Source organism: Leptopilina boulardi, unplaced genomic scaffold (assembly GCF_019393585.1).
Source record: "Leptopilina boulardi isolate dan_hultmark-lab unplaced genomic scaffold, ZJU_Lbou_2.1 LbouV2_327, whole genome shotgun sequence".
NCBI classification, from domain to species: domain Eukaryota; kingdom Metazoa; phylum Arthropoda; class Insecta; order Hymenoptera; family Figitidae; genus Leptopilina; species Leptopilina boulardi.
The window spans coordinates 1,731,200-1,748,525 of record NW_026137893.1 but is presented as its reverse complement, the minus strand read 5'-3'; the positions used below and the strand labels follow the sequence as shown (position 1 = coordinate 1,748,525).

The 17,326-nt window shown below is 24.8% G+C and overlaps 2 protein-coding genes across 2 annotated transcripts; both read left to right on the top strand.

Annotated features, from left to right (window-relative positions):
• Window positions 1-70: 70 nt before the first annotated feature.
• LOC127284973 (uncharacterized) lies at window positions 71-3,918 on the top strand. Its single transcript, XM_051310715.1, has 3 exons — window positions 71-265; window positions 3,155-3,406; window positions 3,531-3,918. Exons 1-3 carry the CDS (start codon window positions 90-92, stop codon window positions 3,718-3,720), a joined length of 618 nt encoding a protein of 205 aa, XP_051166672.1. The 5' UTR covers window positions 71-89; the 3' UTR covers window positions 3,721-3,918.
• Window positions 3,919-5,088: 1,170 nt separating this feature from the next.
• Window positions 5,089-16,024, top strand: LOC127284949 (uncharacterized). Its single transcript, XM_051310677.1, has 10 exons — window positions 5,089-5,672; window positions 9,668-9,790; window positions 9,872-9,989; window positions 10,613-10,877; window positions 11,191-11,307; window positions 11,378-11,468; window positions 11,561-11,697; window positions 12,074-12,206; window positions 15,395-15,449; window positions 15,597-16,024. Exons 1-10 carry the CDS (start codon window positions 5,532-5,534, stop codon window positions 16,019-16,021), a joined length of 1,605 nt encoding a protein of 534 aa, XP_051166634.1. The 5' UTR covers window positions 5,089-5,531; the 3' UTR covers window positions 16,022-16,024.
• The last annotated feature ends 1,302 nt before the right edge of the window (window positions 16,025-17,326 follow it).

The window sequence follows — 17,326 nt, the reverse complement described above, 5'->3', positions numbered from 1 at the left end:
TTTTTCGGCACTAACCGGAATGATTGTTTTCATTTATTATTATTAGTGATTGTCAATGATTAAGTATATTACTCACAACAATTAAAAACATGAATGCTCCTTATCTAGTGGAGGAAAGTTCTCTTGTACAATTGGCTCCAAATTTAGAAAATTTAGTAAAATCACTTCCTAATAATGCGACACAAAATGATTATCTAATTACTGTTGTCATTGTTGTTTTGGCAGAAACAGGATTTTTTATTCCTTCTGATAATGATCAAGAAAGGTACGTATTAAATATATTTCGCTTTGATATTATTTATAATATACTTTTCTATTAATTTTCATTATTCATATTCATTTTCTATTTTATTTTCTATTAATAATTTTGTTTTACTCGCATTTATTTAAAAAAAAATAATAATAATAAATTTCAATTGTAAAAGGCACACAGTTCATTTTATAACATTTATTGTAAATAATTAATCATTTAATGTCATATATATAAACAATGAAGAAAAAATTATTATTATTATTATTATTATTATTATTATATTATTTAAATTATTTATTAACCAAACTTATTTTAAATAAAAAATAATTACTATCAGAATTATTGGAATAACTACTGGATTAATAACTGGAATCTTTAATAATTTTCTCTCCATATATTTGTTAAAAATTTACTTGTTGCGCATTAAGTTTCTATAGTAGCTCATATGTCTGAGCAATTGTTTTTCGTTGTAAATTAAATGCATATAGGAAATATATTTAACACAAAATTACCATATTCTATTGAAATTTAAAAAAAAATATATTTACTATAAAAAAATACATCTCGTGAAAAAATTACTGGAGTTTTTAGTAATTAATCCAATAGTTATATCCCAATAATTATGACAGTAATTATTTTTCATAAGGGCAAAGACAATGAAAAAAAACCTTTTTTACAAACATTATTATAATATTATTTACAACAATTATAAGGTTTGAAAAAAAATTAAATAATGAATTAAAAAACAAAATAAACGAATATTTATCCAAACAAATTATTTTATATAAAATTTGTCAAAAAATTTGTAATAAAATCTTTTTTTAATTTGCAGGCTTTGAAGTGACACACTTTTTTACTTTTTTGATACTTTTTTTTCGACAAGGCTACTTTATTACTACTAATTTTGGCCAAAAGTTATTAAATGCTACTTTCTTCAAAAAATAATTTTAAAAATGACAGAATTCAAGAATTTTCAATTTTAGCGAATTTTTTTGATTCTTAAAATCTTGCCAAGTTGATGATTTATTATTGGCCACGTGAACAACTGATTTATATAATTATTTTTTTACACGAATTTTCATTTTTCAAAATAGCATTTAAAATAATTTCTTTTTAAACGACCTTTTACTCAATAGAATTTTAAATTTGGTAAATTTTTTTTGTCAGAATTTTTATTTTACAAAATTTCTCTTTACCCAACTGTTTTTTTAAAAAATAATTATAGTTTAACCGAAATTCAGACAATAATTGAATTTTAGAGTATTTCGAATTGAAAAATGTTTTCAATAATTGAAATGCCAAGATCTTGATCAAAGTTATTAGAAATAATTATTTCAACAAAAAAATTTGAATCAAAATTTTTAATAATAATTGAATTTCAGGAGATTTTGAATTAAAATTTTAGTAAATTAGAATTGCTGAAAATTATTAACAAAGTTTCAAACAGTAATTGAATTTTAGAGAATTTTTAATTGAAAAAATGTTTTATTTAATTGAATTTTTAAATAATTGAATTGAAATTATTAATTTAGCAAAGAATTTTAGATACAAATTTTAGAAATAATTGAATTTTGGAATAATTCGAGTTAAGATTTTTAGAAATAATTGAATTTTTTGAGATTTTTAATTAAAATTGTTGTTTTAAAATACAAAATATTTTATATAAGCTTCCGATTCCAAGTTCTAGGATTTAAAAATTCGAATTACTTAAAATTCTACTGAATGAGAATTCTAATAAATTAAAAATAGATTAAATTAGAATTGTTTTCAAGAAACAGTTGGGTAAACAGAAATTTTGTAAAATAAAAATTCTGTTAAAAATTCGTTACTTTGAAAATTCTTGTTGAGTAAACATTCGTTTAAAAAAAATTCTGTGTTAAATACTATTTTGTAAAATAAAAATTCATGTGAAAAATCATTTTTATGGAATAATCATACGCTTCTATCGTTGTGCCAAAAACAAAAAAGTTAATCGAAATTTAACAATAGATAGTTCTTTTTTTAAATAATCAGGAAAAAAATGATGTGAATTTTATTCCTTAGAATTTTTTTTTCAATTTTTTAAACAAGAAAATATTTACACTTCAATGTCAAAACCTAGAAAACTAATTTTACTTCATTTTAAAGATGCCACTTTTTTTCAATTTTGGGGATACTTTAAAAAAAATGATACTTTTTTATATTTTTTTTACAATTAGTTTCTTACTACACTTCGAAGCCGAATTTTAATTTTTTTTACAGTGTAGACAAAAATCTAAAAAATCTCGCTATTTTTATCCAATTTTTATAAACAATAGCTTAATTTTATTCGCAGTAAAATATTCTCTACAATTGTTAATTTTTTCCAATATTGTTAAAACTATTTTGTTAAAAAATTATTTAATAAATAAAATTTGTATTGTTTACAATTTTTTAACAACATACTTTTAACAAATGAAAAAAAATTAATGATTGTAGAAAATATTTCACTGAATAAAATAAGCTTATTGTTTATATAAAAATTTGATAAAAATTGCGATTTTTGGCTAAGCTAAAAGAAAAAAGTCAAATCTTCTAAAATTGTTTGAAATTAATTTTTTTCAAGTTCAAGAACCATTTTTCAGTTTTGAGGTTTTATAAAAATGCTAGACCATAACGGACAATTGTTAATTGTTTTAAAAAGTTTATTATAAACGACTAATTGATTAAAATTATTATTTTAATTTTCTAATATAAACGGTTATTTAATTTAAATCACTGAAGCTCTTAATTTTGAGATTGAAGTCAATCTTTCTAATTTGAAATAGATTCGGTTTTGTAAATTACTATTTTTAATAATAATATTTAACTACGTATTATTTTTTTTTTAATTATTCTATATTTTTTCAACTAATTATTATTATTAATTATTGTTGTTTTTAGATGTAGCATCAAATCTCTTAGGATTCCACAAAATTGGAAATCTGTTGATGGAATATATCGAATCACATTTCAATATAATATTGGAAGAGATTTTACTTGTAAATTAGTAGCAATTCCAATAGGCGATAAAGTAATTTTAAATTTTTCCTCACAATCTCTTCGTTGTTTAGTATCGCAAACTTTAAAATATATTAATCCTCATTCGAGTGAAATTAGTGGAAAATTTTGGAATTTAAAAGAATTTTCTTTCAGGTAAAAATTCTCTCAAGTCGTTAAATGTGTGATGCACAAAATTATTATTTTTTTTTTTTGAAAATAATTCAAATTTTATTATAATTATACAGTGAAAATTTTTGATAATTAAATTTTTTTATAGATTAAAAAATGAAGTACTAACGCCATTACGTGTGGAACTTCTTACTACATTTGGTCTTCCAAGTCCAAGTCTTTTTGGACTTCCAGAAGAAGTAAAAGTTTACATTTTACGAATGCTGGACTCCAAGAGTAAACGAAATTTGTTTCTTTGTTGTCCACATTTTTCTGATATTTCTTCAAGAAGAAGATAATAAAATTTGTAGATTATTGTATGTATATAAAAAATGTTTATACAATTTTATACATACTATGTGCTACGTTTTAATTTATAAATTACTTTTTATTTTGATATAATAATAATTTTAATTTTCATACACTAAGAACTTCGACCAAAAATATAAACCTTATTTTATATAAACATTTCTATAATAAATATTTATTTTTTCTTATACGCTGTTTTCTTCAATTTTTTATATAAATGAAATTTATACTTTTTGTCCAACAAGCACGATAAACGTAATTTCAATGTTGGAAAAACAATTACAAATTCATTTTACAATTGCTCGAAAATAGTTTTTTTCGAGTGCATGATTATTCCATAAAAATTATTAATAAGAATTTTTATTTTAAAGAATTTGAATAGAAATAATTATTCCTTAGATAATTTTTCAAATTTGGAATTAAAATTTGACAAATTTTCTTTTCATACGAATTTTTACAGAACAAAATTTTTAGCTACCAAATTTTTGTTTGGTAGAATTTTTATTTTACAATTATTTTCATTACATGACTTTTTATTTAAGAGAATTTTAATTTAATGGAATTCTTATTCAATCGAACTTTATGTAATTCGAATTTTTAAATGTCACAAATTCCAATTCACCGAATTTCAAATTTGTCCGAATTTTTAAGACGCCGAATTTTCATTTGTCCGAACAAATAATCGACAGAAAAATTTCGGCGCAATTTTTGAAAATTGACCAATCACAATTTTTTTTGTTAAATTCTAACTGGTAAATTTTCAAAAATTTCGCCGAAATCTTTCTGTCGATTGTTTCTTCGGTCATTTGTAATTTCGGACAAATGAAAATTCGACGTCTTAAAAATTCTATCAATTAAAAATTCGTACAAATTATTGTAAAATAAAAATTCTGTCACATCAAAAATTTGGTGACTAAAAATTTTATTTTTGTAAAAATTACGTATAATAAAAAAATCTCTCAAATTTTACTTCGATAATTGAAAATTCATCTAGAAAATAATTATTTAAAATAATCTTTTTTTTACCCCTCGATTTACCCATATTTTTAGGCAATCAAATTGAATGTAGAATAAAAAAAGATATATTTGTCTCAAAACCAAATAAATATTTACTTGTTTCTTGTTTCAAATAAATTTTATTTTACTTAAATAAAATTTTATTTGTGCTTGGTAAATTTTTTTATTTAAAACAAAAAGAAAAAGTTATTTGTCTCTGAGAAATAAATATTTTTTTTATTTGTTTCAAATAAAATATAATAACAGAGTGTATGAAAAATTTAGAAAATAATTTCCACGAGATATTTTCATTATCTAACCACAATAGTTATATGAAATTTTTTTTTTTTTTTATAAAATTTAATTTTTTACCTACAACAATTGTAGATCTATTAGATATAGTAAGTACTTATAAATTTTTTATATTGCAAGGGGAAATAGACTCTTAATTCTTGGAAGTATATAGGAAATAATAGCTAACATTATATTTGCATTTGTTTTTCCCGAACTCTTACTTCCGTTCTAGGCGTATAGAGTCTCATAAGTTATTCCACATCAATGTAAGAAGGGATATTTATAAGTTAATTTTTTATGTAAATTGATAGATACGTTTTTTTATTAACGAATATACATTTTATCTTGAACAAACATTGTATTTGTTTCTTCATCATTCAAAAGATGGGAGATTGAAAATTTTTCATGTAAATTAAAATAGATACATTTATTGTATCGAATATATATTTTATCTTGTGAAAACATTGTTGTTTTTTCTATCATTCTTCATTTTTTTGTTGTTGTTAATTCAATGGATGTATATGAAAGTTATTTCAAAATTAACAAACTGGCCTTATGTGCAATTGGACAATGGGTTTATCAGACAGTAGCCATAAAAATTTTCACTAGAATTTTAATTTTAACGTCACTGTTATCTGCAATTATTCCTCAGGTATACATTATTGTAAAAAAAATTAATTTAAAATTACTTAAGGGTGTCGAACGATCTCCAAAATTCTTTGAAAACTTTGATTTTAAAATACCTTTTTCTTGAAACATGGACACTTTTTACAAAATCGGCCAAAACATCAAGGATCCTTATCTTATAAATTTCATAAATTCAAAAGATTGTGAGAATTCATACAAAAACGCAATTGCAAAACGAAAAGTAGGAAAGTAATATAATGACAGTTTTATTACGTCTTGCCGCCGTCAGATGGCAGAAGCATGCAGGGAGCACAAAGTTGCAGCTGTTATTATATTACTTTCCTACTTTTTGTTTTAATATTTTTGTATGAATTCTCACAATCTTTTGGATTTAAGAAAATTATATGATAAAGATCCTTGCGGTATTTTGGCTGATTTTGATTGGAGAAAAAATGTATTTTAAAATCAGTGTTTATTATTTTCACGTTCAATGCCGTTTTTATAAGGCGATAATTAAATGCCAAAGAATTTCAGAGACCATTCGACATCCTTAAATTAACTTTTTTATACAAGAACAAATTTTTATTTTAGAGACTATAAAAAAATATATTATTATACGGATCCAATATGGCTACCAAAAAATTTTTTAAATTTCTCGGATTTGCTCGAAACTTGTTACTCGGTGGTTTTTGGGGTCGCTGAATCCAAATTTGATGTTGGATTTTTAATTTTCAAAATTTCGGATCTCGTATATAGCGATGATAAATTTAAAATTTGATCAAATTCGCATGGAATTTGTTTAAATTTAAAATCTAATATCAAATTTGGATTCAGCGACCCCAAAAACTCCCGAGTAACAAGTTTTGAGCGAATCCAATAAAATTAAAAAAAATAGTTTTTTGGTAGTAATATCCCTGGTTAAAATTTCTGACTGATTTCAGATTAAATACAAAACAGAACACTGTGCGAATAAGTCCAAAAATTTTACGAAAACAATCCGAAAATGATCCGTATTAATCAGCAATCAGTCTCGAAGAAAAGATAAATCCAAAGATTAGTCCGGAATAGTTCGAAATTGACATGAAATAAATCCACAATTAGCCCGCAGCAATTTTATTTTATGTTATATCAAAATACAATCCAAAATGAGTCCAAAATAATCTGCAGAATTTGTATGTAAACTATCCGCTAACAGTACGCAACAATTCGGATTAAGTATTATTAAAAAACTGAATCCAACATGAGTCAGTAATAATCTGAAATCTTTATGTGGAAAATCCGGTATCCTGATTTAATCTAGTAAAAAATCTTAATCAGAAAGGAATCCGAATTAGTCGGCAATCTGTGTGTAACGAATCCGGATTTAGTCAGTTCTAAAATCTTAATTGAAAATCTGTATGTAAAAATTCTCTGGTATATTAGTCCACTACAAATGATGATTTTGTACATAATAAATTCCGGATTTTTCCGAACTCATATTTCGGATTACGATGTTATACCAGATTAAGACCGGATTGTTACTGTGACTAATATCGAATTTCTTAAATACATACTTCGGATTATTCCGGACTCATTTTAGGTTAAGCTTTTTGATCATCTTAGAATCGAATTGTTACGGACTGATTTCATATAAGTTTCGGACTACTTTGGACGTATCTCATATTTGTTTTCTTTCCGCACTAATTTCGTAATGTTTCATATCATTTTCGAACTGTTTTCGTACAATCTAGACAGATTCAGTTCGTTTAAAATTCTGAATCCTAATTTATTCTGATATCCGACATTCTATATGTATGAAATCCGTAATTAGTCCGCAACAATCTGAATTTAGTTAGGTTTTGCTGCTTTTATTACAGTTCCCACTTATGCCGCCAGGTGCAGTTCTCTCACAGTTGAGATAAGTCTCGAGTTCTATATAAGAACTGTTCACTGTCGGCGTAAAAAAACATGTTACCTTATCTGATCAATATAGTCATTATACTTTGGTTAATATTTCGGAATGTGGAATTAATCCGAAACAGTCCGCTTTAGAGTCGGGTTTCTATTATCTGAAATTAGTCCGGTTAAGTCCAAAATTAGTATTATTTGTGTGACTAGTAAATTCAGAATTAATACAGTCTAATCCGAAATTAATAGGATCATACACAACTAATAAATGCAAAATTACTTCTATTGAATCCGAAATTAATCCAGCCTGTGTAAATCAGTAAATCTAGAATCTGCGTTTCACCCCTGGCGGATTCGATTTGCGTAATGTCTACTTAACTAAGCGGACTTTAGGTAGACATTAGGTAGACATGTAAAAAAACGTATAAAAAAGCTATTAATCGACTTATTATGATAAAAAAAAGTTGATAAAAGGGTAAATGAATGTTTATAGAGTAAATTCGTACAAAATTTGTAATTAATAAAGCAATAAATAATTAATAATGAATGGAAATGTGCGCGAGGTACCTGATCAGTTCAGCTGTACAATTATTTTCGTGCTATTTTCATGAAAAGAATATAAATTAACTGCAAAAACAATTGATATTTATAAAAAAGTGTAAAATTGATTTAATTTTATTGTTTGCAATACGAATTATTAAATAATAATTAAATTTTTATCAAATGTGAATAGTGTTGTGAAAACTAATGAGTTACTACATTACCGATCGCATATGAGAGATGGCGCCACCAGTTTTTACAATACAGTGCGAGCATGTTTTCTTCCAAGCTTTTGCTTTGAAAGAAAATAAAAAGTGAATTTTAAAATGCAGAATAAAGTTATACAAATAATTATTGATTTCATAATTGTTTCTCGTCCAAAATTACGGACATGATTGCAGCTTTTTTGTTACACTCATCGAGAACTTTTTATTATCATATGCGATCGGTAATGTAGTAACTCATTAGTTTTCACAGGTTTTCACAACACTATTCACATTTGATAAAAACTTAATTATTATTTAATAATTCGTATTGCAAACAATAAAATTAAATCAATTTTACACTTTTTTATAAATATCAATTGTTTTTGCAGTTAATTTATATTCTTTTCATGAAAATAGCACGAAAATAATTGTACAGCTGAACTGATCAGGTACCTCGCGCACATTTCCATTCATTATTAATTATTTATTGCTTTATTAATTACAAATTTTGTACGAATTTACTCTATAAACATTCATTTACCCTTTTATCAACTTTTTTTTATCATAATAAGTTGATTAATAGCTTTTTTATACGTTTTTTTACATGTCTACCTAATGTCTACCTAAAGTCCGCTTAGTTAAGTAGACATTACGCAAATCGAATCCGCCAGGGACTAGTTACGTTTGATCGAACTGACTTCGGTTTAGACCTGATTAATTCCGGATTCACTATAGTTACACAAAAATGGGGCAAATTTCGGATTTAACCGGACTAATTTCGAGTGACAAAAACCGGACTGTTTCGGAATAATTCCAGTAGATTAGTCCGGATTTTTTTATTAGGGATTAGATCCGCTATTTTGAATTCTGAAATTTTTGAGTTAGGATCATACACAGTGGGCAAAAAACAATGTTCGTTTTAAAAAAGTTTTAAAGAACGTTTTTAAAACGAACATTGTTTTTTGCCCACTGGGTATGATCCTAACTCAAAAATTTCAGAATTCAAAATAGCGGATCTAATCCCTAATAAAAAATCCGGACTAATCTACTGGAATTATTCCGAAACAGTCCGGTTTTTGTCACTCGAAATTAGTCCGGTTAAATCCGAAATTTGCCCCATTTTTGTGTAACTATAGTGAATCCGGAATTAATCAGGTCTAAACCGAAGTCAGTTCGATCAAACGTAACTAGTGAATGCAGATTCTAGATTTACTGATTTACACAGGCTGGATTAATTTCGGATTCAATAGAAGTAATTATACAATGTTCGTTTTAAAAATGTTCTTTAAAACTTTTTTAAAACGAACATGGTTTTTTGCCCACTGGGTAATAAAGTATGTAGGCACCAAATTCATGGTAATAAAAAAACTAATCCTAATGTATTTAGTGTAATTTTCTCATTTCGGTCATTGGTAATGATACTGACGCAACTTTTGAGTGCCTTCCACCTCTTATTTTTAATATTTTGTGCTATTGTCAATATGGAGTTGTTACACTCAAACAAGACAAGGTATATTAATATTTCATTCTTTTCCTCAAAATTTTGTAAAACATATTCTAAATTTTGTATAAATTGACTGATACGATATAGTTGCGGATTCTCGTCAAATATATGCAGGATGATTGGAATTTTTGGACATCTAAGGTAGAACGTACAATTTTGCTAAAATCTGCAAAGCAAGGAAGCCGTCTTACAATTTTATATTTTAGTAAATTTCTCGAACATAAACATGTACATGAACTTGTACATGTTTTAAAAACATGTACATGTTTATGCATCTTTAATCGCGGGTTATTTCACTGAATTTTTGTTTATCTTTAAAATAATGTGATTGTTGTCATTTCACATGATTCTTCGTACACTGAGAAAAAAGGTTTGAGCTGACAACCAAATATTTCATTTAATATATGTGCAACTAAAATTTTTTGGTTGACACAACTAAACTTTAGTTGACATCAACCAAAGTTTGGTTCAGACTACTAAATTCTTTTTCATTTTCTTATTTAGTCGTCTGAAACAAACTTTGGTTGTTGTCAAATTTAGTTGTGTCAACCAAAAAATTTTAGTTGCACATATATTGAATGAAATATTTGGTTGTCAGCTCAAACCTTTTTTCTCAGTGTAGATATTTTCGAAAAATAATTGATAAATTAAGCTAAAATTTTGTGGAGAATTCATCAGCAATTTCTTATATTTTTGATTTAATCACAAAAAATTTAGCTTAATTTATCAAATATTTAAGAGAAAAGTAGATAAATTTACATGTGAAATCACAACAATCACGTAATCTTATAATGGAGTTTAAAATTCTTAATTTATATATTTTTTCAGTAAATATGTATAGTTCAGTATTAATTTTCGTATCAATGTCAATGATGCCGATTGTATGTGACTATTTCCTGCCGTTGAATAATGCGACTCGTACGAGGGTATTAGTGCACGCTACTAAATTTCCTTTAGATCATAATAAATATTTTTCTTGGATATTGGTTCATGGTTCTGTTACTTCTTTTCTTAATATGACAGTTATGTTTGCTTGTGAATCAATGTTTGCAGTTACAACACAACATGTTTGCGGCTTATTTGCAATTGTTAGGTAAAGAAATTAAATTCCATAAACACACCCCAGTTGAAAAAATCGGATCCTAAATCTGAATCTAAATAAGATAAAAAATCGGAGCATAAAATCTGATCATATTTAGAATCTCTTGTAAAGCATTTTACTTTCCTCAATGTTGCAGCTAAGTTTTAATATTTATCTTTTCATTTTTGGGATTTAGTTCCGTAATTTGGAATTTAGTTCCATTTTAAATTTTGTGATTTTAATTGATTTTAATAATATACTGTCCCAAGATGAAAGGATTGGCGTCTATTTTTTACTGAGTTTTAATATTAATTTCCGATTATAGTCATCATTTGCAAAGTACAATGAAATACGCAAGCAAGGAACAAAACTATAAAATCATAAAGGATTCGAGTTATAAAGAATTGTCATCTTCTATTAGGTGGCACAATCATGCACTTCAGTATGTTGAATTGTAATAATAAATTTAATAAATATATATGGAATATAATAATTGCAAAATTATATTTCAGATATTCAAAGATACTTAACTCTTGTTTTTCGCCACTTTTATTTTATTCAGTGGTATTAAATGTTATAGCCACCAGCTCTGTGTTGATTCAAGTAAAAATTATTCTCATTTCTTTGTCTGATAATTTATCAATTTAACTCAACTTTTCAATTATATATTAAGAATATCTTATTAATTTTTGCAGACTTTAAACTCAATTGGAAAATTAAATCTGGTCATAAAATATGGAATGTTTGGTAGTGCTTGTTTGATTCATCTTTTTTGTTTAACATTGCCAGCTCAAAATTTATTAGACAGTAGCTTATTAGTTTCACAAGAAACGTAAGTATATTTTTATTTAACAGGACACAAAAATGACGCTTTTAGACATTTGAAGATGGGGCCATTGTTCAACTGAATCCAAAAAAGAATTACATTTTCTCCCTAGTGTAAAATAGGCGCTATTTTAATTCAGTTTAACAAAATATAAGCTTTAAGATCCTTCAGATATTTAAAATCAACACATTTGGAATAAAATGTATATATGGTAATATAGCGACAGGGAAATAATATCAGCCCAAAATTTTTGTAGTCCCAGAACTATTTGTAGTAATTTTGTAGCACAAACAGATGTGCTATCTCTGGGGCATAAATTTATTTAGCCTTTTGGGAAATATTCTTTAATTTTATATATAAATCTGTTTTCAACTTCAAAAAGATGTAACGGAGAATGGTATAATTTGCCACTTTATGGACCGAAGTTACTTGTGCCAATAATACTTCGAGGTCAAATACCATCAACTGTGACGATTGGAAAATTTTGTAACATGGATATGGTTGCGTTTGCAGCGGTAAGAATTATTGAAAATTTCGTTTTGTAATTTATTAAAAATTAATTTAAACAGATTTTGTTGCAATCATATCACAGAAAATTATAAGGTATTAAAATAAGCTGCAACGCTTATTATTTTAATCCAATTTTGCTTATTTGCATACCAAAATGGATTAAAATAAGCAAAATTAGATAAAAATAAGAAGCGTTGCAGCTTATTTTAATGCCTTTTAATTTTCTGTGATATTATATTGCGTATAAAATGTAAATGATGTATTAATTTTAAGCTTCTCAAGACGACACTCTCTTACTTTACGGTTCTTTCATCTTTGCGTTAAGATTTTCTCAAGATATATATAAAATTAAATTCTTATTAATGAAATATATCACATTAGTTGCACTAAATACATAATAAGAGTAATCAAATATCTTTGAGGTAATTTGGAGTCTTCAATATCATGCATCACTGGAAAACATTGTATTGCATTAACGATATTATATATATATTGACAAAAGTATAAAAGTTATTGATTCAAATATATATTTTTGACGAATTAATCACGTTTTATTTTATTATTAGTTTGTAATGAGTCATTTCAATTTTTCATTTAGTAGCCTCACAATGAATAATTATAAGTTAGGTAGCTGCATCGAAAAAAAAACATTCTGAAATGTTGAATTACTTAAGACTTATTTTAGAATATTTTATACTTAAATTCAGTATGTAATATTCTAATTTTAAGGCGGCAAGCTTCAAATGTCCCACCTGACCTAAGATTACCTTGCAAACTTGGGTCAGTTGGGACATTTGAAGTTTGCAGTAATCTTGCGGTAACGTTTGGCAATATTGCGCGGCAAGCTTCCCGCAAGGTTGCTGCAAGCTTACGTCCTATCTGGGCTGTGTTTAACCATTATTATTATTATTATTATTGGTAATTTATATAAACCTTTGTTAATTTTTGAAATTTTGTGTTTTCATTTTTATCTGTTCAATTTTTTTTAACATTATAATTTTTATGATTTCCATTAAAAACTAATTTATAACTTATAAACTAATTAATTCATGAAACATTACGAAAATAAAAGTTAAATATATATATATATATAAGAATACAGAAATTCTTTATATTTTGCCTAACAACTCCATAAACCAGAAGGAAATCAATATCATATAATATGTTTTTTTCGTTTTGCTTCAAACAAAACTAAGAAGTATATAATCATGGCAAATATTTTAAAAGTTACATTTCAATCAATTTATCTTTTTATTTTAATAAAAAACTGTGTTTTTCTACCTACTAATAAACAGAATGTAAGTTTTTCTTATAAATAATTTTACATTTTTCAAATATATTTTCAAAGTCACGGTATCTGTAGTAAAATACTAAAAACAAAAACATAGTAATAAAATAATAAAAGGGTAAGTCCACGTCAGAAATATCAGAATCTGCAAGTGGTTCTTCGATTTTAGTGATACTTGGTAAAATTATAGCTTTATATAAGAGCAATGTGTAAGTAAAAGGAATTTTTAAAATATCTAAAATTGTAGGAGTTATATCACTTTTAATTTTGATACTGCATTTTTTTCTTTCCTTTATATCTCGGTCAATTTTCAACCGATTTTGATGAATCAAAAACGATTTTTTTCAGAAAATTACGTATTTTCAGAAAATTTTAAAATAAAAATAAAATTTTGTTATTTAAATAGAAAAAAGCAAAAAACAAAATTTCTTTTAGATTTTTTTTTAATTTTTAATTTTTTAATAATATTCCTTTTTATTTTATCTTTAATTTAAAAAAAAATTCATCCTGGAGACTTTTTTAGATCTCGTGATATCGTTCTTTAAATATCCACATCTCAAGAAAACTAGGATCCAGATTTGTGTTTCTACTTTCATTTGTTTTATAATATTATTGTTACAAACTAGAAACTTTCGCGTAATAATGTTTTTATTTTTAAATTACTTGACTAAAACAAGTAAAAATTCAAGCAAATCAATATTTTATTAATAGATTTGAAGCAAAGTTTTTATTTTTTGTAATATTTATAATTTCAAATAAATTGTAATGAAACCTTAACAATGCAACCTGAAATTGTAGCTGAAGTTTTTAGCGCTTTCTTTTAGAGGATTCTAAAACAAATAGTTATTCATAACCATAAAAAATTTCAACAAACAAATGAAAGTAATGATAGAAGCAAGTCCTGCGGTTTTCAAATTGATGAAGACTTATAATACTTAAAGGACGATATCACGAGATCTAAAAAAGTCTCCAGGATGAATTTTTTTTTAAATTAAAGATAAAATAAAAAGGAATATTATTAAAAAATTAAAAATTAAAAAAAAGAGGTCGAAATTGAAAAAAATCTAAAAGAAATTTTGTTTTTTACTTTTTTCTATTTAAATAAGAAAATTTTATTTTTATTTTAAAATTTTCTGAAAATACGTAATTTTCTGAAAAAAATCGTTTTTGATTCATCAAAATCGGTTGAAAATTGACCGAGATATAAAGGAAAGAAAAAAATGCAGTATCAAAATTAAAAGTGATATAACTCCTACAATTTTAGATATTTTAAAAATTCCTTTTACTTACACATTGCTCTTATATAAAGCTATAATTTTACCAAGTATCATTAAAATCGAAGAACCACTTGCAGATTCTGATATTTCTGACGTGGACTCACCCAAAATATATTTAATTTATTTAATGTAACGTATTTTTAATATTAGTACAATGAAAAAAAATTTATTTGATTCAAATAATTGATTATACTTTATTAAATAAATATTTATTTTGAACAAAATAATTTTTATTTGAATTAAATAAATTGTGTTTGAACCAATAATTTTTGTATTTGAAACAAATACTATTTAATTGATCCAAATAATAATTATTTAATGCAAATAAATATTTATTTGATAATAGTCAAGTAACCAATTATTATTAGAGAAATGTTTTATTTGAACCAAATATAATATATTTGAGTTAAATAAACATATATATTTATCTCACAGCCTACTAGCAGCCCATTTATTTGGCGTAAATAAAATTTTTTATTTAAATCAAATAAATATTTATTAGACTGTGAGACAAATATACAATTTTTCTGGGTGTATTGTATTGTTTTTGTTTACAGTACTTTATTATTGTAAGAAATAAAATTAATATATTTGACATTTTTTTCTGATGACTAAAAAATTTTCCTAGGTAAAAGAAGAAAGTATGCTTGAATTAACGGAAGTGGAATTACCAAAATTTCCAGGTAAATACTAAAAAGTATATTAAATATTCTAAAATAGGTGCCAAGTATACTAAATTTCAGAATATTTTTTTTTTTCGGTGTATTATATATTTTTAAAATAGGAAATTTTAAGGATTTAAAAATAATAAAAAAAATTTTTAATTTCAGTTATCATGATGGAAATTCCAATAAAACTCGATATAAATAATCCATTACTTAAAAATCTTCTTGCGAAGGGTGCGGAAAAATATAAAAAATATTATGAAAAATCTTATGAACCACTTATCACCAACATTCGCAGTATCAAACATTTAATTAAAATACAATCAGAATTTATATTCCATGTAACGTTTGGAGCTAGTAACTGTACCAAAGGATTGAATGAACACTGTGTTCTTTTACCAAATGGAGAAAACGATGAATGTATCATTGATGCTTATTCCCTCTTTCGTTCAACTGAAAATGAGAACTATCGAGTCTTTATTTATTGTACTCCCGATGTATTAAAGGAATTTCCAAAAACTCCAGTGAATTTAAAAGTACAGCCTTACGTCTTCACGCCAATTATTCTTTCCAAATGGCCATTAAGATAAAAATGTCGGTTTATTTTATTTTTTACTTCATAAAATAAAATTAAAAATTCATTTTAATAGAAAGAAAAAGAAATATATTTATTATATTAGTATAATAAATGTATACCTTTACTGTACTGTCATTAAAAAAATATATATTTTCAACATTTTAAAACTGGTCTTCATTCGTCATTTGATTCATTACTCCTCATAAGGAGTAATTTACTATTTAAAAAACGATGATATCATTGTCATTCCTATTACAGTATTAAATATGAGATTTTCTTTTTATGTTTAACTTACACTCAGAAAAAAGATATGTTTGAACCAAATGTACCATTTTTTTTATATTTACCCAATTTTTTGGTTAATTCAAACAAAATTTGTTTAATTCAAATAATAAATATTTATTTCATCTAAATAACTGTTTGGTTTATTTTAATAAATTTTTTGAACAAAGAAAAAATTTGATTGATAAACATTTGGTTTATGCAACCAAATGTTTGGTTAACTGTATATCAATGCATTTATTTTGTTGATTTAACCAAAATTTGGTTGCTTCAAACGAATTTTTTTCTGAGTGTAGAAAATAAATTTTTCTTTTAAAACAAAAATATAATTCTTGGATTAAATTTAGCCGAATTCTCATTCAACAGAATTTTAAGTTATTCGAATTTTTAAATTCCATAGAATTTCCGCAATTAAGTGAATCTTTATTTATATGATTTTTTATTTATACGAATTGTTATTCGATAGAATTCTTAAAACGACGAATTTCCATTTGACCGAAAAACAATCGACAGAAAGATTGCGGAGCGAATTTTAAAATTAACCAAACAGAAATTTTTTTTTTTTAAATTGTGATTCGTTAATTTCAAAATTCGCGCCGAAGTTTTTCTGTCGATTACTTGTCGGTCAATTTACAGTTTTTTTTTTTTTATTTAGTATTTATTTTGTACTTAAACACACTGAAAGAAAAATTATTTGATTAAAATACTTGATTTCTTTACTATTCAGGGTGTCTAACAACTGCTAGGAAAAAAATTCCCTGACATTTCACTGACCTAAATTACACTAAAAAATTTTTATTTTGTTCAAATAAAATTTATTTTGATACAATTAAATCATTTACCTGTCTATTATCCACTAATTTCATATGTATTTGAACCAAATAAATAATGTTTCGTAAAAAATAAAATATTTAAGTGAAATAAATAAACTAATTGGGGACGTATAAATATTCTCAACATTTAATTTAAAACAATTTTTACTGCGTCAAATCTTAAATTATCAAATTTTTATATAGTAAAATTATATAAAGCAGAT

Bases quoted from the DNA above. Each gene is read 5' to 3' on its own strand.
- LOC127284949 (XM_051310677.1), top strand. From the start codon at position 5,532: ATGGATGTATATGAAAGTTATTTCAAAATTAACAAACTGGCCTTATGT. The intron at 10,878-11,190 runs GTAAAGAAATTA...TTCCGATTATAG, and splicing joins GGCTTATTTGCAATTGTTAG to TCATCATTTGCAAAGTACAA. The intron at 11,698-12,073 runs GTAAGTATATTT...AACTTCAAAAAG, and splicing joins TTATTAGTTTCACAAGAAAC to ATGTAACGGAGAATGGTATA.
- LOC127284973 (XM_051310715.1), top strand. From the start codon at position 90: ATGAATGCTCCTTATCTAGTGGAGGAAAGTTCTCTTGTACAATTGGCT. The intron at 266-3,154 runs GTACGTATTAAA...TGTTGTTTTTAG, and splicing joins TCTGATAATGATCAAGAAAG to ATGTAGCATCAAATCTCTTA. The intron at 3,407-3,530 runs GTAAAAATTCTC...ATTTTTTTATAG, and splicing joins TTAAAAGAATTTTCTTTCAG to ATTAAAAAATGAAGTACTAA.